The following is a 20,215-nucleotide window of genomic DNA, read 5'->3' as shown; positions in this document are numbered from 1 at the left end:
TCCTATCCTATCCTATCCTATCCTATCCTATCCTATCCTATCCTATCCTATCCTATCCTATCCTATCCTATCCTATCCTATCCTATCCTATCCTATCCAATATCTTTACAATGTTTGTTCGTCTTATTATTCTACATCATTTTCGCTGACTTGTCCTTATCGCACTCCTCCTCCACCATTACAAAGTTGCCAACTCCAAAACTCCTGGGTAATTGGAATGGGGAAAATGCACTCTTTCTTTTTCGTCTATGTACTGTATGGCGTGGACCGCATAAGATAAGACCGGATGAAAAGGGGGGAGGGAAGGGAAGGAAGGGGGGCAGGCAGCACTTGGAACATCACAGCCAATGGATCGACCACAGTTCCGATTCAGAATGGGTACAGGCTGCGGCTATGTGCAACTACAAGACTTCATTCTCAGGCTCTCAGCTTTGCTCAGAAAAGTCGTCTTCTGGTTTCGTGCATTTCGGCTCATGTTGTTAAGTTGTTACTAGGTATGTTCTGATGTCTAGTTTCCAAGTTTGTGGTCTATGCCAGTTGTAACGTAAAGACCTCGGATCTTGGTATCTCTCTACTTCTGGATCCCGAAATCAACCTTGTCTCTATTAAATAATAATTGTTCTACCATAGTAAAAGTTTGTCTGGTATTCTGTCACAGTTGCAGGGATGACTCAACAAGTGTAACAAGTTTAACAAGTGCCACAACAATATTCAGAAGTTGCTGTAAAAGACGACTTTTTATGAGTCCCCTTTTCCGACTATTCTGCGTTTATTTTTAGTTTCTCTTTCATCGCAGGGGGTGATTGAAGTTGAAGCAACGTTGCTTCTGTATTGCTAGGCACAGCTTCCCCTGGGTCTTCGAGCATGCTCAGGTCAGGCCCTGCTTCTTGCTGTTTCTTACCCCTATAGTTTAGCGAGCTGAGCACGGCCATGGGGCCTGAAAATGGCTGGCCGAGATCGCGCTTCGATACGAGCTTTGGTGATTTTATATAAGCTGTTATATTGTCACGCAAATAATGTATGTAGAAGCTTTATATATCAAAAAGGTAAGGTAAGAAATGAGATGGCCAACGCTCTGGAGCTTTCGTAAAGGGACGCGGGAGAGTTACTAAGGTATAGTCGCTACTGGAAAGGGAATTTTGCTGTGGCAGCTCCTGGAGCTTATCAAGAAAGTAAGATCATCTATTCTTGACGTTCACTTGGTCTCTAAACTAGCCTCGGTCTGAATTTGAAAATATTGATAGGAATCAGGTGATCACGCACAAGAATGACTCACTCTCACCTACCTCAGATATCTCTTGAATGATTGCAACCAATACTAAAAATTACAATCAATACTTTCTTGCAACAATTCCCAACCTAGAGTACATACGGTCAAAGTTTCATTTGTTAAAGCAATCACGATTTCGAAAGGGGAAAAAAGCACCGAATGCTTCTTCCTCCCTTCCACTGATCTGCCCCGCATACACTTGGATATTGAGGAACTGCTACAATGACAATGCCAACAATGCAAAAATGGTTTCCCAAGGAGAAAATGCCCTTTTGGGCCACACATCAGGCGAACCCTCTAAGCTTGGACAAGTTTCACCTGTGCCAGACAGTCCTCGCGCTTCACGAGCAAAGGACGTGCCAGGACAATTCCCAGATCCCATAATTGTCTCGCCCCATCAAGAGCACAAACAGACTTTCATCATATTACACGGCCGGGGCTCCACGGCCGAAAGGTTCGCCCCTCCCCTCCTCTCCATGATCACACCATCCGGCGAGACCCTCCAAACGGCATTCCCGCACGCCAAACTCATCTTCCTCACCGCGTCCCGGAACCGCGCCACCATCTACAAACGTTCACTTACGCATCAGTGGTTCGATCACTGGCACATGGAGGAGTTCTCCAAACGGCAGGAGCTGATGCGAGCTGGTCTGCGCAAGAGTGCGGGGTATGTGCACGGGATCTTGGAGCGAGAGATTAGGGAGGTGGGGGAGGAGAACGTGGTGTTGTGGGGTCTTAGTCAGGGGTGTGCTACGTCTTTGGTCTCGCTTTTGACTTGGGATGGGAAAGCGTTCGCTGCAACCGTGGGGATGTGCGGATATCTACCGTTTGCAAATCATATTGAGGATATTGTGAAAGGCGGCAGCGAGGAAGATGGTGAGGACCTCTTTGGCGAGGATGAAAGAGATAACGACGATGACCCGTTCTGCAATTCTGGGGATGAAAATGACGGTAGAAATGGGTTTGAGAACGACCGAATCACCAAGCAGGACTTACCAATGCAAGCTGTCACGTTCTTGAGGGATGAAATCGAGATGGAGGATAAGGCAGGGATGGTGTTTCGAGATGTTCCTGTTTTTATGGGACATGGTACGGAAGATGAGAAGGTTCCTATCGAGAGGGGTAGGGAAGCTAGAACTTGCTTGGACCTCCTGGGAGCTGATGTTCAGATGGTGGAATATGAAGGTCTGGGGCACTGGTACTCGGAGGAAATGCTGGGTAATATCTTTGGCTTTCTTGAAGAAAAGCTTTGTCTTTCTTAACAAGCAGTCTAACTGAACAACTATGAAGCTTGATCCAGCTTTTTAAGATAGCAAGACCCGTATTTCCCCGCCGGTACGAGGGAAAAACGCTCGCAAGGGTTCCTTTTCATCATTTTCCTCTTCCCAAATCTCATCAGCAGCGATCAACTTATCTTCTACCTGCTCAAAGTCGTCACAAAATCTTTCTGCAGCTGCTTCTGTTATCTCCCTAGCCAGTTTAGAGCTTTGCAAGTGCTTGAGGTTCTCCATGGCATCCATGAGTGCTGACGGGAGAAAGTCATCCAGGGTCTGGCTCGCCTGGGTCAATGGCTCCGGCTGGAAAGTTCCGAGCGACCGGATGGATTTAAGGTCTTCTTTCGTGTCTGACAATGGCGCTAAAGCTTGGAGAAGAGGCTGCAATGCTGAGTTGTTTCGGAAGAATGAATATTGGTGCTCAATGAGCCCCCTGGCGTACTCTTCGACGGATTCTTGCGTGTTAGATAGACGCTCGGTCGTGAAATCAAATGGAGCAAGAGTTGTTCGGGCTGCCAACAGGCAATTAATGGAAAATATTGCGCTCTGAGGCGACTCCAAACCCTGAGCTACTTTTTTACTTTCTTGAATGAATGGATCGAATGCCTCTGTGAGTATGGGCTGGAAACCAGTCTCTCGTGTGTTTGCAGATGTGAAAGAGGTCTCGTATGTTTTCATAATGGCTGTGAGTTGTTTCAAGCCGTCTTGTAAAAATTTGGGAGGACCCAAATCTGCTGGAGGGACATGGGTTTCCGTCTGGAGCCCAGCGACATGGTCACGCATCAAGGCTCGGAATTGGCGTAGTGCCGATTCTTCCAAAGTGGATAAAGCCTCAAGGAGAACTGATTCTTCACCGAGTAGCTTGGAAAACGTAATACGGTAAAAGTTCAGGAGGTTCGCGATCTTGTACGCCATGATCGTCTCCTCGTGACTTTGAATCATTTGGCCTATACGTTGACGCAGTACTCTTGCAACTCCGGTGACATCTCGATCCACCAACTCGTTTAGAGCTTTAAGTCCATCAAAGCTGCTGGAAGCACCGTCATCCGCAATCCGATTCCAGGGTTCACTATCTCGCCCAGCCTGGATGCCTTTCGCAATTTCATCTCCGTCGGAGATAAATAGAACCTCGAGAGCTTCTCGCTCACTAACGGTCGCAGAATGAGTCCAGGCTAACATGTCTCCGACATATCGCAGTGGATCATGTGCGACTAGTTCAATGGGTTTCACAGAAGTATCCTCTTGGCCATTAACAGACGTGCCAGTTAGTGCGGTGTAGAAGGCATCCGTGAGTATATGTTCTCGCGCTTCGGCAAAAAAATCTAAACAACTCTGGAAAAGAGATGGACGTTCTGCCAAAACTCGAAGAGCTCTCCGTATCGCTGAGCTAATTTGGGGATTTTCCAAGTTGAGTGTTTTGAATTCTCGCTGAATCCATCTGTAAAGCTTTTGAAACGCACTATTTAGGTTCTTTGAGATCTGGTCCATGACCTCAAGTCCAAGGCGCTGATTCTCCGTCCCAAGTAGAATCTCGCAGTCGGTTTGGATTTGCTTTGCCCTTGTCAAAACGGCAAAAAACCTGTCGTCCACGGGCTCAGCAGTTGACGTAAGAGCTGACATTTCATCATCCGATATGACAAAATGGGCATTGAACGCTTTTAGCAGCTGTTGTTTTGATTCAACGTGATTCTTCTGCTTGATCAAGTCGGTGGCATCTTCGAGCACCGGGGCAGTTTCCGTGTGAGCCGAACTTATGTGACGTTTCATCTCTTCACAGCCTTCATTGAGACTCGCAATGGTAATACCAATGCGTTTGAGTTGCTATAGGAATCAGTCACGGAGTTCGGATTTTGGTGGTATTTGACACACCTCCGCAACGTGGCCAAATTCCCGAATAATATCCCCATTGCTTTCTATGACTTCTTTCTGCACATCGAGCCTCAGCTGCCGCCGCGTTTCAGCATTGTTTTCTACGTTGCGTTTATCGAGGAGCCTCAGCGCATCCTTTATATCAGGATCGGCATAGGACGCTGAAAGGACACTCGTGACCTTGGAGGAGAGCGGATTGGTTCGGAGAGCTTGCGGGCTTGTGGGCGATCCTGGTGGTTCATTGCCCTCGCCCAGACTCAGACCAGAAGTCTTTCGGGCAAGAAAATAGTCACTGGCCATAATCATGGACTTTGACCGTGAGAGTCGTACAACTTGTTAACAGTTAGTTGTTGGAGAGAAACTCGGCCGCTGGGCTGGACTATCCTATATTGGGCCTAGAAATACTCGTAAGACAAGGCTGATCTTTCAGCCTTGCGCTAAGTACAAGCGCCATCGCCGAACCTCGATAACAGTCATTCACCACTCACTCGTGGTCCTTGAGCCTGCAATACGGTACAGGAAAGTAATAACAGCAACAGACCTGGTGACTTGACCTTATAACAACAGCATGGCATGATTATCTGCCGCACAGCATTTGGATCCCGCCTTGTCTCAGAAGCCTAACAACGCCAAATGCCCATCCATTCGCCTCCACTCATCGTCGTTCCTGGGCTACTTTCTGCTAACCAACTCTACCCAAAGAGTAGCTTGTCTGTCTCAACAACTCTGTAGACTGTGAGATAGTGGTATCTACTAGCAACCTTTGACACGATGATGACCTCAAACATATTGTCGCGTCTATTACCCACGAACCCTACCGGCCGTTCGATATATGACGACCTCAGAGCCCATGATGAGGGCTCCGAATCGGATCTGGAGGAGCGAGCGGGCCTAGCCCTCGATGAAGCGAACCTGCAGTTTCGTGATGATGAGCTGGGAAATGCAGACTTCAACGACGAAGATAGCCGGATCACGAGCGAAAGCACAGCATTTCTTCCGGCCGCCCAGAGAGATGGACCGCACGGCAGAGGAGCGGAACGAAGGGGGAAAACACAAGGAGATCGCTCGAAATGGCTTCCACAGTCCCCCAGACTGATTGAAGAAGATGGGGATGATGAGGTGCCACATTCTCTTCTGATGGAAGGCAGCGAGATGCCAGGCCCGAGCTCTCCAAGTCAGCCACGAGTCCGACAGACACTCCAACCAATGAGACAGCCTCCCATACCTGGGCCACCCAATAGAGAAAATAGAGCCCATTGGGAAGCTGCTCAGGCTCAGCAGCGGCTTCACCAAGAACCCACCTCTGAGAGACCGCAAGCAACTCCTCAACGGGCGGGGATGCTCACAGGTAGTGCCAGGGATAAAGCAATGTGGAGGTGGATAAATGTTACAAACCTGGATAACTTCATGGCAGAGGTATATGATTACTATCTCGGAGCTGGAATATGGTGCATCTTGCTCGCGAGAACTGTTGATTTGGCGTAAGCTTTTCTTGATGCACGTGGGTAATGCTCTCACTGACTTCGAGATACAGCACGAGTATATTTGTTGCCGTCTTTACAACGTTTCTTACGCAGTGCGTGGAATACGACAGAATCTCCAGCAGCAGGAAGTTATCTGAAGTCATTGTACCAAAATGCACATCAAAAATCTCAGGGATGCCAAATGTCGCCATTTGGCTGTTTACTTTGTATTCCCTTTTCCAGGTGTACCAACTCATGGTTGATGTTCCACGTCTAATACGCTTGCGTGACTTCTACGAGCAACTTCTTGTAATTCCCGATAGCGACATGCAGACAGTTTTATGGCAAGACGTTGTTGCCCGAATCATGGCCCTCAGAGACGCGAATCCGATCACCGTTGAGAAGATATCGCCTTCAAATCGAAAGTACCTCGGAAGTAATTCAAAAGAAAGACTCGATGCGCACGACATTGCAAATAGGCTGATGAGAAAGGAAAACTATCTTATTGCTTTGTTCAACAAGGATATACTGGACCTGACACTGCAATTCCCATTTCTAGGGGCCCGTCAACTCTTTTCAAGGACTTTGCTATGGAATTTAGATTGGTGCATTATGGGCTTAATCTTCAACGAGTACGGCCAGGTTAGACAACTAGTCTTGAAGGACTCTCATCGCAAACAGTTGAGTGATGGTTTGAAAGCCCGGTTTATGTTCGCAGGATATATGAATGCCATTCTTGCTCCTGTCATTATATTATATCTCATGGTCTTGTATTTCTTTAGATATTTCAACGTATTGATCCCCTTCTCAGCCTGCTTGGTTCACGCTAATGCATCATTAGGAGTACAAAAAGGACCCTGCTGCTATTGGATCACGGCGGTACACGCCTTTGGCTGAGTGGAAGTTTCGAGAGTTCAATGAGCTTCACCATCTTTTCCATCAGCGACTCAACATGTCGTATCCATTTGCCTCACGCTATCTCGACCAGTTCCCAAAGGTTAAGACGGCCCATTTTGCCAGATTTGTAGCGTTCGTGGCAGGCGCCATAGTTTCAGTTCTAGTTGTTACAACCCTACTGGACCCAGAGCTGTTTCTCACCTTCCAGATAACCCCAGACAGGACTGTTGCTTTCTATGTCACTCTTCTTGGTGCGGTCTGGGCAGCCATGAATGGTACCATTCCGGAGGAGAATCTTGTCTTCGACCCCGAATACGCTTTACGGAACGTGATTGATTATACACACTACAAGCCACCTCACTGGGAAAACAGGCTTCATAGCGATGAAGTTAAAAGGGAGTTTGCCACTCTTTATCAGATGAAGATAATGATATTTTTAGAGGAAATACTCAATATTATCATTACCCCTTTCCTTCTTTGGTTCAGTCTCTCGAGATGTAGCGATCAGATTATTGATTTTTTCCGGGAGTTCACTGTCCATGTTGATGGAGTTGGATATGTTTGCTCCTTTGCTGTGTTTGATTTCAAGAGAGGGGATGGAAGAGGGGCTCCGCAAGGCAAAGATCGAGCAGACCTTCGGGATGACTATTATTCTACGAAGCATGGCAAGATGACAGCATCGTACTATGGGTTTATTGATAACTACCTGCTTAATCCTAAGACTGGAGTTCAAGGACATGTGCCTCCTGGCATGCGACAGCAGCAGCAGCACCAGTTCCATCCTCCTCCCGCTTTCCCTGGACTCATGTCACCGACTCTTGGCGGAGATATGCAGACGTCAAGAATGGGCCGCAGTGAGAGACGCCTAGGAAGTCGAGCACCGGGTGTTGGCGGACCTCAGTCCTCTCGGACTCCACGATTCGCTCCAACGGGTGCGCAGGGGTCACCGATGACCTCAATTCTGCTGGACCCGCATCACCAGCCATCCACATCTGGATTTGGAGGGCGTAGTGGGAGACGTACCGGCACCTCTCGTTCTCAATATCAAGCACGAAACAATATTATCGAGGAGCCAACTGAAGATGAAGATGAGCCGAGTAATGGCAAGAATAAGAAGCAGGGTCGTGGATCAAGCAATCTTCATGAAAGTGTGGTCGGGCTTGAGGAGTCCAGATGGGAGACATCGCCCACGAGGGCTACAAGTAAAGATGCTGAAGATGAGGGCGATGGGGAGGCAGCTGAAGGGGGGGTATTGGGATTGTTTTATCAATTTCACAAGGCACAAACGGATGGCAGAACTGGGATAAATATTTGATCTTCAGCGGGATTAGGCAATTTGTGGAGTTTGGGAAGTTTTGGCATGGAAGACATTCGGATGGCGAGTTTTGATATCATACATTTGAATACAGCTATACCAATATATTGTTATCATTAGTGGTTTGAAGCTTATCGGCCGAGTCGGCTTTATGCAATTGGCTATCCCATATCTCCGCGGCTTACAAAATGGACCTGGGTTCTAGATTCCGAATTTCCGGACAGTAAAGGAGGAATCCACATATTATAGCTTTACCCTTCACAAATTACTTGGTGATAGGTAAGCATATCGCCAGCGTTCCCGATGCAGAACGGGGCTCAACAGAGAGTTTCTCCTGTGGCCCCACTTGGCGCAAACTCGTGACAAGGAAAGGAAGAGACTCAGAAACGGCGGGTGATAGCCACAAAGCCACACGGCACAGTCTCCAGAATTGCATCATGGCAATCCGGTACCTTGGGACATGGGAATCTGGCACTGGCGTGGGAGGTAAGGTACTGTAGGGGAAGTGAGCTGAGTTTGTATAAAAGTGGTACGATGGGGCGCTGTACTGGGAGGATTTTTGGATCTGATAAACTCTGAACCCCGGATCCTGTGATGATTTTCGCTAGGGGCTAAGAGAATGCAGGGGCCTGGAAATGTGGACAGGGACACTTTATCAGATGCGACCAGACCACTCGAGGCAAGTTGCGAAGCCGGAGAAACCCGCGCTGTTATGCAACACACGGGATGAGGTAGAAGCCGGTGGTAGTGCAGCTATGTACCGTATAGTTCATATTCAAAGAGAGAGAGAGAGAGAATGGATGAATGAATGGAAGAACGAGAGAAAGAGGTCGGGCCACTACTACATCCTGCTACTGCACTTGTGAGATATGATACCTAGAGTCCTAGACATGTTGCAGCGTTAGCATCCATGAAATAAATACAAATGGACTATCCTTGATTCATCAGTCTTTTTTGTTGTTGTAGATGAAGGTTTGGGAAGTCTAGCTCAGTTCCTCGGTGTATTTACACACCCCTGCTTCGCTTGATTTTTGGACATTTTGCTGCGCTGCAAGAACTCCATTATCGATAAAATACACCTCTCCAAATCACCAAGCAGTCAGCCCAACCTCACTAATCCTTCTCCTCTCCGCTCCCACTCCATCTCAAATCGCACGCGGCCCAAGTGTGCGATACATTCCCCCATATTCCGGACTCGCCCCCAAGCCAGTGCCACTCCACCATTCCCGCTGCTATCCAAGACGCCGTCATCCTGGCTCTGCAATCAAATACATTCGGAGGAGCGGCAGTGGCCCCCCCAATGGCCCAGCCAAATACAGAGGCCGCAGAAGAGTATGAGTACGTGCTGCCATATATCAGTGACCTTAATACCTATACAGATTACTGACTGCTTATCATTAGATATGAGGCCCTGCCGCCGAACTTCTCGTTGATGCAGAACATGGCCGCTGGTGCATTTGCTGGAATAGCTGTAAGCACCTCGAAAAACGACCCGATAGGCATTGCAGACTGATATGTTTATAGGAGCACACCGTCATGTACCCGATTGATGCTATCAAGGTGCGCGATGTTTGCCCCTGGGAATGATGTCAAGACATTGTTACTGACTGCCGCGCAGACACGAATGCAAATCCTCAATCCAACCCCCTCCGCAGTCTACAATGGGATGATCCAGGGGGGTTATCGAATAGCCACGGGGGAGGGAGTCCTCAGTTTATGGCGAGGCATGTCTAGTGTGGTTGTTGGAGCAGGTTGGTACATCTGGCGATTTATGGGGGGCAAATGCTCATATATGTACAGGACCGGCTCACGCAGTCTACTTTGCTACCCTTGAAGCTGTAAAGCATGTCATGGGAGGTAACCAGGCTGGTGTCCATACCCCTCTTGCTTCCTGTAAGTATTGTTGGACTTTTCGGCTTCCACGGATATCTACTAACCCTTGGCCAGTCACCAGCGGAGCTTGCGCAACAATTGCGAGTGATGGCCTCATGAACCCATTCGATGGTATGTTTCGAGATCAAGGGCCGAGGTCACCGCTGATAATCTACAGTCATCAAGCAGCGCATGCAAATCCATAATTCGCAAAAGATGTACAGATCCATGTTCGACTGCGCAAAATACGTCTATCGGAGCGAAGGCGTGTCCGCATTCTACGTCTCCTACCCCACGACGCTTTCCATGACCGTTCCTTTCACGGCACTTCAATTACTCGCGTACGATTCGATGTCGACATTTATGAACCCTACGAAAGCTTATGACCCGGTAACACATTGCGTTGCAGGAGCTGTTGCTGGAGGATTTGCTGCGGCTCTTACAACTCCCATGGATGTGGTCAAGACGATGTTGCAGACGAGAGGAACAGCTAATGATGCTGCGCTGAGGAACGTTAGTGGATTCATGGAGGGAGCCACATTATTACACCAGAGAGAGGGTTTCCGGGGATTTCTAAAAGGGATGCGGCCCCGTGTTGTTACTACGATGCCAAGCACTGCGATTTGTTGGTCGGCGTACGAGGCTTGCAAGTGAGTTTACCTGGTCCCCGAATGATGCAAATCAGAACTGATATTTCCAGGGCATATTTCATCAGAAAAAACGATACTGTTGTTTAAGACATCAGCGAAGCAATTCATGATCCACTGAAGATTTACTTGTCGTTGGCTGCGACTTGGCGAAACATACACCTTAATAACATATTTCTGACAAAACATACTTGGCCACTTCTTCTCCGAATGACCGAGGCCCGCAGTATACCAGATTCAGGATATCACGACCTTTGCCTTATGTGTTCCTTTTGTTCCTGGGACGGGCACCAAATATCTCCGCGCGGAAAGAAAAAGTTCTCGATTTTTGTACATATTTCCTACAACGTACTTCTCCTTACTAGAAAGGGGTTTGTTTTGGGCGGAGCGCGTCCAGTCGCCTAACTGAGCTGGGAGACTGAGAAGGTTCAACTTGGCGTTTTTGTGAATCATATGCATGGATGGGGTTGAGGAGGAGCGCTTTAGAGCTTGCGTGCTATTGTATTTATAAGAAAGAAGAGCATGCCATGAGCGAGAGGGAGGCGAGGCGAGGAGAGAAGATAATGCATGCCGTTATGAACATACATAAGTTCTTTTGTATTTGCGTGAAAGTTGGTTGAGAACTACTTGTAGATTATTATTTAGAAGCTAACAATGATTTCGGCAGCAACGATTACTGCAATAGGAAGTAGGTTCGAGTTTGTTAAAGGGCTACCTTATGGCTTAGCTAACTATTAACCTTTTCTTGCGTAACGGTTGCCTCATTGGCACGCACGTCGCACACATGATGGCTGAGCTGAATGATGAGGCTGCTCCACCACTGGACGGCCTCGAAGATTTGGAAATAGCCGCTAGAAGGACCCTAATTCTCCATCTAGCACCGCCATGTTCGTATCCTCGATCTCATCGTAAGCAGAGAAGTGAGGCTCATGAAAAGTGAGTCGGAGTTTTAAAAGAAAAGCATTCACCCTTTTCCATACCTTGAAATATTCATGAAAGCTTGAGGAGTGATAATCAATCACGACTACCATTTCAGTGAAACTCGAAACTACGCGGGGTATTATTTTGTTGACAGGGGCCTTGTACTACGTCACAAGGGCAACCCAGTTCAACCACCACCACCACCACCACCACCTCCATCAGGATCAAGCGAATCTTGTGAGCGTCCATTGCGAGCAAGCAAGCACATGAGCAACAGCAGCGACCTCGCACAAGCACAACCACCACGGATGCACACTTTCTCACCTGATAATACGAGCACGAACTGGAGATACATTCCTTGGAGCTCGCCACGATATTCATGAGCAGACCAAGGGAACCGTGCTGCCATGATGCGAAACAAGAGTGCGTCGTCGCTGCAGAAGACGTACGATGAATGCTATTTGATATGCTCGACTGCCGTTTATTTCGAGGGCCAGGTATGTTTGGACTCTTTTTTTTACCCCTCTTTGTCAGCATTGAGGAAGGATACTGATGAATTACAGGGCAACGAGGCTGAAGCACTTCGATCATGGCGCTCCGCCCTGGACCAAATATATTACCACAACGCCTACCGCGTCCCTGCCGGCTACATTCCCAGAACAGAGACGGAGAAAGCACTCAAAGATAGCCTGCGGGATATGGAGATGCAATGTAAAGAGCGCGTTGATTTGTTAGAAGCTCTGAAAGCATCACGTTCGGAGAAGGCGTCGGGTGAGACGTCTGCGGAGGAAAAAGATGGCAAGATCCATAAATCATCGTCCAGACAGACGCCGAGGCATTCTTCTGAGGAACAACCGCGAAACAATGGAGCAGGTTATATTGGCAACGGCACGATCCCTGCGGTGAGTTATGAGGGGATTTCAAAACCTCCCCCGCTTCCCACGAGACCGAGTCTAGCGCCCAAGAATAGCTCGGAGAGAGCTGTGGTAGGAAGGAAGTCGGGCGCTGGTTCGAGCTACCGTACTTCGAGTTCGAAATTGGCTGGTGAACCGTCGATGTCGGCGGGCATGCTGATTCCGCCTATGAAGAAGACAATGTCGAGGAGTCCTAGTCCAGAGAAGGGGAGGACTATGTTGCATACGTTGAGATCCAGTGATAAATCTGGCAGGAAGCCGAGTCCAAGGGCCGCACGGAAAGAGAATCCTGTGACGAATAAAGCGGCTGCTTTGGCGTGGCAGTCGACTTCAAAAGGTGGCCGAGATAGACTTGGACGAACCCTAGATGCGGAACTCGATAATAGCTCGACTACCCTTCCGGAGACTAGCCGTACGAACAGTTCGGGTGATTTTACAGGAGGCAGACTTGCATCCTCGGGCCACGTCAGATACGATAATAAGACACGAACATTGGTACCTGATAATGGCCACAGTCATCCTCCATCGTCACCTAGCCCAGTGGATTTATTAGGAGGTGATCTATACGGGGGTACAGGACGATCGAATGCATATCCATTCCCACCCACGGACCCAGGTCAGCCGGGCGCTGTCTCTGGTTCTATGCTCACTGAATCTAACCTACATGATCTTATTGATCTTAATCTCCCCAAGTCTCCTTTAGGAACGGCCGCTACAATCCCCCAAAAAACAAAACCTCCACGTCCACCACCACCCCATTCTAAAAAACCTACAAAATTTGAACCTCTGTCATATCCAACCTACCTCAAGGAGTATCCAGAGACTGATGCAAGGAAGTCCAAAGCGGAGAATGACCTACCACTGCGACGAAAGCCTGCACCGAAAGAAAATGTGGAGGCAGAAAGTTCTAGCAATATTTCGCGAAAAGCTATTCCAGCCACTACTTCATCCCCACGAAACCGCGACCGACATCAAGAGAGAGATGATGCAAGAAGAGCACAGAGGCGAGAAGGGAAGAAGCCGAAGGATGAAGATACCTCCTCACAAAGTCTGGATGATGACACAAACAGCAGTGGAAACCAAGCTTCCAAGCCGAAAAGAAGAATAAAGCCAAAGCAAAAAGAAAAGGAGATCCTTGCAGATCTCACAACACCTCCATCTGGCGATTCTGGGGACGAAGAGAAAAACTCAACGAAGAGTGCATGGGAAGAAAAGGTTGCGCATTTAATGAAAAATCTACCCCGGGGTGTAGATGAAGGAGCTGCAAAGCAGATCTTTAACGAGATTGTCGTTCAAGGCGATGAAGTTCATTGGGATGATGTAGCAGGATTGGATATCGCTAAGAATGCCTTGAAAGAAGCAGTCGTGTACCCATTTTTACGACCAGATCTTTTCATGGGTCTCCGCGAGCCGGCAAGAGGCATGCTTCTCTTTGGACCACCAGGAACAGGAAAGACAATGTTAGCAAGAGCTGTAGCTACAGAGTCGAGATCTACTTTTTTCTCGATATCAGCAAGTAGTTTGACGAGCAAATATCTAGGCGAGTCGGAGAAGCTGGTACGGGCACTCTTCTCACTTGCCAAAGCTCTAGCACCGAGTATCATTTTCGTTGACGAAATCGACTCGCTCCTCTCATCACGCTCTGGATCTGGCGAGCACGAAGCTACGCGACGTATCAAGACTGAATTTTTGATTCAGTGGAGTGATCTTCAACGTGCAGCAGCGGGAAGGGAACAAACCGATAAGGAGAAGAAGGAAGGTGATGCTAGTAGAGTCTTGGTGCTGGCTGCCACGAATCTACCTTGGGCAATTGATGAAGCTGCTCGAAGACGGTTCGTCAGACGGCAATATATCCCATTGCCAGAAGATGAAACTCGGGCAGTTCAACTAAGAACTTTGCTGGGTCATCAGAAACACAGTCTTGCCGAAAGGGATATCCAACGTCTAGTCCAGCTAACTGATGGTAATTCCCTCTCCCCCCTCTTATTTATCTAGGCTAACACGCAAACCAGGTTTCTCGGGCTCAGACATAACAGCCCTAGCTAAGGACGCAGCCATGGGTCCACTCCGCTCACTCGGAGAAGCCCTACTGCATATGTCCATGGATCAGATACGGCCAATACAATTTGTGGATTTCCAGGCTAGTTTGGTGAACATTAGGCCTAGTGTTAGTAAACAGGGCCTTAAGGAATTCGAGGATTGGGCTAGGGAGTTTGGAGAGAGGGGTGGTTGATGACTTTTGTACGCTGAATGATAGTTATGAGTGAGGATTCTGGACTATTGGATTTGGGTTATGATTCTTCTTGGGCTTGAGGACTGGACTGCGAGTTTGAGACGGGGTTTAGGATGGAAGGGTATAGCATAAATGGCATTGCATTGATAGAATGCAAGATGTTTGTTTGTGGCTTATAGAATGTTGTGTTTCTCTCGCGATTGTGACGGATATACCCAATTTGGAAACGCTTTTCCTCTAACCTAGGCGGGCGCATATATTACAATGCCTATGATATCTATTCGCGTCTGGAATACCTCCTGTCTGTCTGGTATATGGTACAATGCTATGTCATGCCGGAACGCCTTTTCTTATTGTACACTCACTTTATACAATCGCCGTCCATCGCATCATAGCCCCCCCATCATATCGCACTTGATCTCGCTCGCCACCTCATGCATCTCCATCTCTCCATACCATCCCCCCACCTCAAAAAATCACCACATCACATCACATCACGACTCAATCCTCTCCCCCTCCCCCTTGCCATCTACCATCTCCATCCTCCTAGCCTCCTTCCTCCTCTTCAGCTTCTCGGCCCTCTTCACCGCCCGCTCCTTCAGCCTCTCCTCCTCACTCGGCACAGCAGGCCGGCTCTCAATCGGCTCCCCGAACGGCGCGACTATGGCCCGTACCACGTGGTGCACGTTCTTGGATACGCGCCACCCGGACGAGATGCTGATTACGTCGCCGGTGCGCAGCGAGGAGCGGGGGTCGTGGACTAGGAGGTGGGAGGTTTTGTTGAAATCCTGATGAGGGGGGTGAAGGTTAGTTGAGGGGGTTGAAATGGATTGGGAAGAAGGGATTGGGGGACGGAGGGAGAGGGAGAGGGGAGGGGGAAGGTACTTTTTGGATCTGGTTATTCCATTTCTGCACTCCGATTCGAACTTTTACCGTTTTTGCCATCAGGCCTGATGATACTACCACTGCATTCATTTGCCGCGATGCCGAGGCGGCGAGCTTTTGGATCTGGAGCCTCATGGTGCCGCGATTGATTGATGGATGGATTGAAAGGAGAAAGATGTGTTGATAGATTTGGATGGTGTGGATGGGATGGGATGTTTTTGGAGGTGTGAGGTCGGAGGTTGGGAGGGAATGCCGATTGGCTGGATGTGATGCGTGACCGTGCTGTGTATGATCGATGGCATCTCTTTTCGTTTTCTTTTTCGTAGACTTCATAGATTGTTTTTGAATGGATTCTTGTCTGTTTTTCATTGAGTTCTTGTTTTAATATGGTCTCTGCTCTTTCGCAGCTGAATGCTTGGGATTTGTCGCGTTCTTAGTGCTTCGAGTTGAAGAGATGCAACGCCAATTTAGGCACTTTGTTGGAGGTCTATGCGACTTTTGTCCTTTGAGAATGAGTTGTTCATTTCACTTCAGCTATATAATAAAGCTCCTGAGGTATTTGAGCTTGCTCAATCTTTTGAATTCATTATTTTTCATGTGTATTAGGAATCGTTGGAGATATAGTGTCAAGTCCCCAGATTTCCCGGTATAAGACTGAGGGAATCCCTATTCCCCTTCACTCCTAATTCAACAGATCGCTCACGAGTAGCCGCCTCGTTGGAGGTGTATTACATTCTTTCTCTGCTGTATTGCAGCATCCTTCCCCAAACCCCTTCCGGCATATTACTACCTGTCCATGCGCCGAGACTGACTCAATCCGCCGCATCTCATCCCCGGCTTGCTTCGCATACTGTTGAGTATTCCTTTTCAAACCCGTCCTATCCACCAACTCACCAAACCGCGTCTTCCAAAATGTCCATCTCTCGTCTGAAAACGCATTCGCGCCTTTCCAAAGACTTCCTCTACTCCAAGCCGGTGAATGAAGTCGCTTGATACCCGTAGCATTGACACAGTCTGTCTCATAGCCAGAATTATGTTCCTTGATATTCTTCCCTGCGTATAAAATCCAGCACGCTGCGGCAGGCACCACATCATCCAACGCCTTTGCAGATTTTTCGTGCTCCAACGCCTCAGTCAAGGCGAACAGTGCCCTATCCTCAAGACTGCTGATGTACGGCTGGGCGTATAGTCTCGCACCGAAGGCATTCAAACTCGCCCATGCCTCCGACGACATCGGTATCATATCCCGGCTCCTCCACGGCCCAGGCAGGAACCTATTGCTCCACAGATTCGGATCGCTCTTCCTCTCGGCCATGCGGGGCACCAGCGGTGAGTCGAATTCAAAGTCATCCCATACAGCTGACAACATGGGAAGATCAACCCAAAACGCACATCCCCACTGCTTCTCATACATAAGACGTCCCTCAAACGGAGGCGCGGAGCACTTTTTGATCTCGAGGACGAGTTCGACGAGGAGCCAATGTTTCGGAGATGATGGGTGATAGGTTGTGGTCATGAAGCAGATGATTCCCCAGAGATGACAGATCTCTTGTATCTCTGAAGCTGTTTTCATAATTGGTGCCATGAGGGAAGTAAGTGAAGCTGCCATGGATGGCGCATCGCGGGACGAGCTGCTCAGGTAATCTGAGACGAAGTCGTATATATTCGCCGCGAGGGGGGTTCCGGCCACGAATGATGGTCTTGGCGGGGCAGCCATTCTGTCAAACGTTTGTACAGTATGCGGTTTGATTATCTGGATCTTTGTTATTTGGTTTTATACATCAACCAGATCTTATAATCTTTTTCTAGCCCTATATTTCAAGATTTGTCTATGCGGCGGACACAAATTTATATTGATCTGCCAGTGGAGAACAATAGAGCGTCTATAAGTCCCGAGAATGGATAGCAGCCGCCCTATCCCATCCCTCCTATCATCCTGCAAATACATAACAAAGTACAGCGTGACACAGTACAAGGTTAACAAACACTAGCGCATCGCGTAAAGAATTACTAGATATAGCACTTTTAGACTTCATATAGTGATCTCGCGTAAAGAATTACTGAATACACCACGTCCCACTTTTCGACGCTATGTAAACCCCCGATCAAACCCCAGAAAAGGCATAGAACACCGGGTTATCAATATATTATAAAAATGACCTTTGATAAATTATCCCTGAGCTTGTCGAAGTCATGGTCAAATCCTTGATATTATCTCTTTTGAAAAGTGGTCAAAACCAACAGGCTGGGTTGGATTGCACCGTTCAGTATAGCATTACATAATCATCTATCACTTGACTGGCTCTGGGCTTCGGGACGACGTGCAACAAATTCCGGATCGGGTAAATATGGTTCTGGTAACGAGACCGCATAGTGTACAAGTATGCGATGTGACTTCGAGCCACTTGTATCGTGCTCGGATTTTCAAAAAGTTCAGGTTGCACGAGAACAGAAAGATTTACATCTTGAAAAAGATATTTGCGGCCGAAGGTCGATGGCTATTACGAAATAATGTAAACGGGTATCTTGTACGTCGAAGAAGAAAAAACGAAAGGGCTTTCTATCGAATAATTTATGCTCAAAGGCTCAGTCTTCAGGTAGCCGACCTACACCTCATTTCCGACTCCCTAAACCAAATTTCCTGGATCAGCCCTTGCATGATTCCCAGTTCCTTCTAAAGGCTTGCGAATAACACCGGAAGTTTGCCCCTGACCATAATCTTCATTAGCAACCGGTCCAACTTGAAGTCCATGGCCAGCAGCCTGGTTCTCGCCTCCAGCATGTTTACTTGCATCACCCCAGCCAGCTTGACGCGTAAAGACGGAATGCTCAAGTTCTGGTCTAGCGCCATTGAAAGGGACAGCTCTGTTGAGTGGGATGTGGTTGGTACGCCAATCCCAGATGGAAGCATACACCATTCTGTAAGCAGAGAGCGCCATGACAGTGCCTATAATTGCGCCTGCGAGGCAGTCATACCAGTTGTGATATTCATCGATTGTAAGAGCACCAGCAATGAGAGTGGCACCAAGGATGGGAGCCCAGATAGCAATCAACTTCCAGAAGTCAGGGTGATAATTTGACCACAGCTTTAACTTGGCATTCAAGTAGAGGGAGAGGAAAACAAAGCCAGCGAACGCAGCTGTGGAATGACCTGAGGGGAATGATTCAAGAGAATCATCAATCTGCTTTTGGTTTCCCGTGCAAACTCTACGATCATACATGATCTGTCTCAAACCGTTTCCTGTTTCCTGGGCTGCCTGAACAGGTACGTTAGGCTTGCAGACGGCCAAGAAATGTGATCGGAGTCCGCCAATGAGCCACTTGATGAAGACTTGGAAAACAGACGCAGCGATGAGGGAGTACTCGAGTCCAATGATGGCGTTGTTCAAGTCCCAGAATGAACGAACTCGGATCTGGCATATGAGAAAAACAGCAATAGGGACTGCTAAAGCGAGAACTGTTGCAGCCCAGATGGGCACGATCTCATTTCGCATGGGGTAGGCGAATTGAGGGTAGACGATTTCGCCATCTTGAAAGTAGATCGGGAATGAGCGGGAGGCTGCTGGGTGAGCCTCGGAGACCTTTAGACATGTTAGATCGGGATAGCAAGGGAGATATGGTGTGGTGTTACTTACTCCCAGTCCGATCGCACCTATGATTGCCATGGTGACGAGGTCAAGCCATGTCACCGTGAACCACCGGCGAAAGGTTGGTCTTTGAGACATATTCGTGACAAGAGGGTCTTTGCGAGTATGGCTACCAAAGGAAGTGGCATGAGTATTGCTGGCAGATGCTAGATCTGTGGTATTGTTGCGCTGAAAGCGTGAAAGTAACCCCATTTTGAATTGATAGGCAGATTGTATAGTTGATGGACAAAGTTGACGGGAAAGGAGTTGCTAATCATACCCTTAAGAAAGCAGAGTTTGATTCGAAGAGCAGCGGTATAAAAAGTGCAGTGTTGTCAATAGTCTCGTCGACAGCAAACTACATCACTCGCAAAATAGGAAGGATTGGGCAATGATTAGGACCGAGTTAGCTAGCTAAGCTGAGGAAGGCGCATTGAAGTCATTGGGAAGTCGCGCATTATATCTTGGGGAAGGAACGAGGACGGAGATGACAGACGCTCACTTCGAAAACATTCCACGCGAGGGGACCACTATCAGAGAAACCACACACGATGAGAGCACTGTTTAGATCGCCAGATTACAGGAAGCCAGCCATTAATTACTCAGTAAACTCGTAAAGTCTCACTCAAGGTCATTACTTCACTTCGCATCCTTGGGTCATCTAGTGGCATCATATTATGTAACGCATTTTGAGCCATAGCTGCCCCGAATTGAACAATCGATATCGCGAATAAAACCCATCAAGGCCTTGTGTAATTTGGATTTATAGAAAAAGATTAGGTTGTTTTTAATGGAAAGGGGCTACTCGCTTATAATACTCCGGTAATCTACCTTCGAATGCGCTGCCTCTTCGAGTTTAGCGCGCCTGCTTCAGGAAAATAATAATGTTTTGAATTAAACTACACCAGCTACATTTGAATAATTACTTGACGATCTACAGTATATCAATAATCGTTGATTTAGACCTCCTTACTAGCAGCCTAGCCAAATTGTTACTACTCCCCCATCTTTCCGGACGACAGATCCCGC

At 48.0% G+C, this 20,215-nt stretch overlaps 8 protein-coding genes across 8 annotated transcripts; 4 read left to right on the top strand and 4 right to left on the bottom strand.

Annotated features, from left to right (window-relative positions):
• Positions 1 to 1,515: 1,515 nt before the first annotated feature.
• LHYA1_G006665 (Acyl-protein thioesterase) lies at positions 1,516 to 2,532 on the top strand (the record flags this gene model as incomplete). The annotated part of the gene is made up of 1 exon (XM_031151600.1): positions 1,516 to 2,532. One exon carries the CDS (start codon positions 1,516 to 1,518, stop codon positions 2,530 to 2,532), a length of 1,017 nt encoding a protein of 338 aa, XP_031003467.1.
• Positions 2,533 to 2,574: 42 nt separating this feature from the next.
• Positions 2,575 to 4,713, bottom strand: COG6 (Conserved oligomeric Golgi complex subunit; the record flags this gene model as incomplete). The annotated part of the gene is made up of 2 exons (XM_031151599.1): positions 2,575 to 4,365; positions 4,414 to 4,713. 2 exons carry the CDS (start codon positions 4,711 to 4,713, stop codon positions 2,575 to 2,577), a joined length of 2,091 nt encoding a protein of 696 aa, XP_031003466.1.
• Positions 4,714 to 5,184: 471 nt separating this feature from the next.
• Positions 5,185 to 8,088, top strand: atg9 (Autophagy-related protein; the record flags this gene model as incomplete). The annotated part of the gene is made up of 3 exons (XM_031151598.1): positions 5,185 to 5,894; positions 5,948 to 6,668; positions 6,718 to 8,088. 3 exons carry the CDS (start codon positions 5,185 to 5,187, stop codon positions 8,086 to 8,088), a joined length of 2,802 nt encoding a protein of 933 aa, XP_031003469.1.
• A 1,210-nt stretch (positions 8,089 to 9,298) lies between these two features.
• LHYA1_G006662 (putative mitochondrial carrier protein) lies at positions 9,299 to 10,697 on the top strand (the record flags this gene model as incomplete). Its single annotated transcript, XM_031151597.1, has 8 exons — positions 9,299 to 9,426; positions 9,490 to 9,559; positions 9,613 to 9,648; positions 9,707 to 9,839; positions 9,889 to 9,981; positions 10,036 to 10,092; positions 10,139 to 10,610; positions 10,661 to 10,697. Coding segments are annotated over 8 exons (1,026 nt in total), but the record flags the coding sequence as incomplete, so codon positions are not given.
• A 1,238-nt stretch (positions 10,698 to 11,935) lies between these two features.
• Positions 11,936 to 14,675, top strand: SAP1 (the record flags this gene model as incomplete). The annotated part of the gene is made up of 3 exons (XM_031151596.1): positions 11,936 to 12,025; positions 12,092 to 14,405; positions 14,455 to 14,675. The coding sequence occupies 3 exons, from the start codon at positions 11,936 to 11,938 to the stop codon at positions 14,673 to 14,675; spliced, it is 2,625 nt and encodes an 874-aa protein (XP_031003471.1).
• Positions 14,676 to 15,169: 494 nt separating this feature from the next.
• LHYA1_G006660 (uncharacterized protein) lies at positions 15,170 to 15,695 on the bottom strand (the record flags this gene model as incomplete). Its single annotated transcript, XM_031151595.1, has 2 exons — positions 15,170 to 15,463; positions 15,561 to 15,695. The coding sequence occupies 2 exons, from the start codon at positions 15,693 to 15,695 to the stop codon at positions 15,170 to 15,172; spliced, it is 429 nt and encodes a 142-aa protein (XP_031003470.1).
• A 547-nt stretch (positions 15,696 to 16,242) lies between these two features.
• Positions 16,243 to 17,277, bottom strand: LHYA1_G006659 (uncharacterized protein; the record flags this gene model as incomplete). The annotated part of the gene is made up of 1 exon (XM_031151594.1): positions 16,243 to 17,277. The coding sequence occupies one exon, from the start codon at positions 17,275 to 17,277 to the stop codon at positions 16,243 to 16,245; it is 1,035 nt and encodes a 344-aa protein (XP_031003486.1).
• A 910-nt stretch (positions 17,278 to 18,187) lies between these two features.
• Positions 18,188 to 19,399, bottom strand: LPP1 (Lipid phosphate phosphatase; the record flags this gene model as incomplete). The annotated part of the gene is made up of 2 exons (XM_031151593.1): positions 18,188 to 19,141; positions 19,196 to 19,399. The coding sequence occupies 2 exons, from the start codon at positions 19,397 to 19,399 to the stop codon at positions 18,188 to 18,190; spliced, it is 1,158 nt and encodes a 385-aa protein (XP_031003487.1).
• Positions 19,400 to 20,215: the final 816 nt, after the last annotated feature.

Source organism: Lachnellula hyalina (assembly GCF_007821495.1).
Source record: "Lachnellula hyalina strain CBS 185.66 chromosome Unknown contig00121, whole genome shotgun sequence".
In the NCBI taxonomy this organism is placed as follows: Eukaryota; Fungi; Ascomycota; class Leotiomycetes; order Helotiales; family Lachnaceae; genus Lachnellula; species Lachnellula hyalina.
Note: the sequence above shows the minus strand (reverse complement) of the source record. Positions and strands in the feature narration are given on the sequence as shown.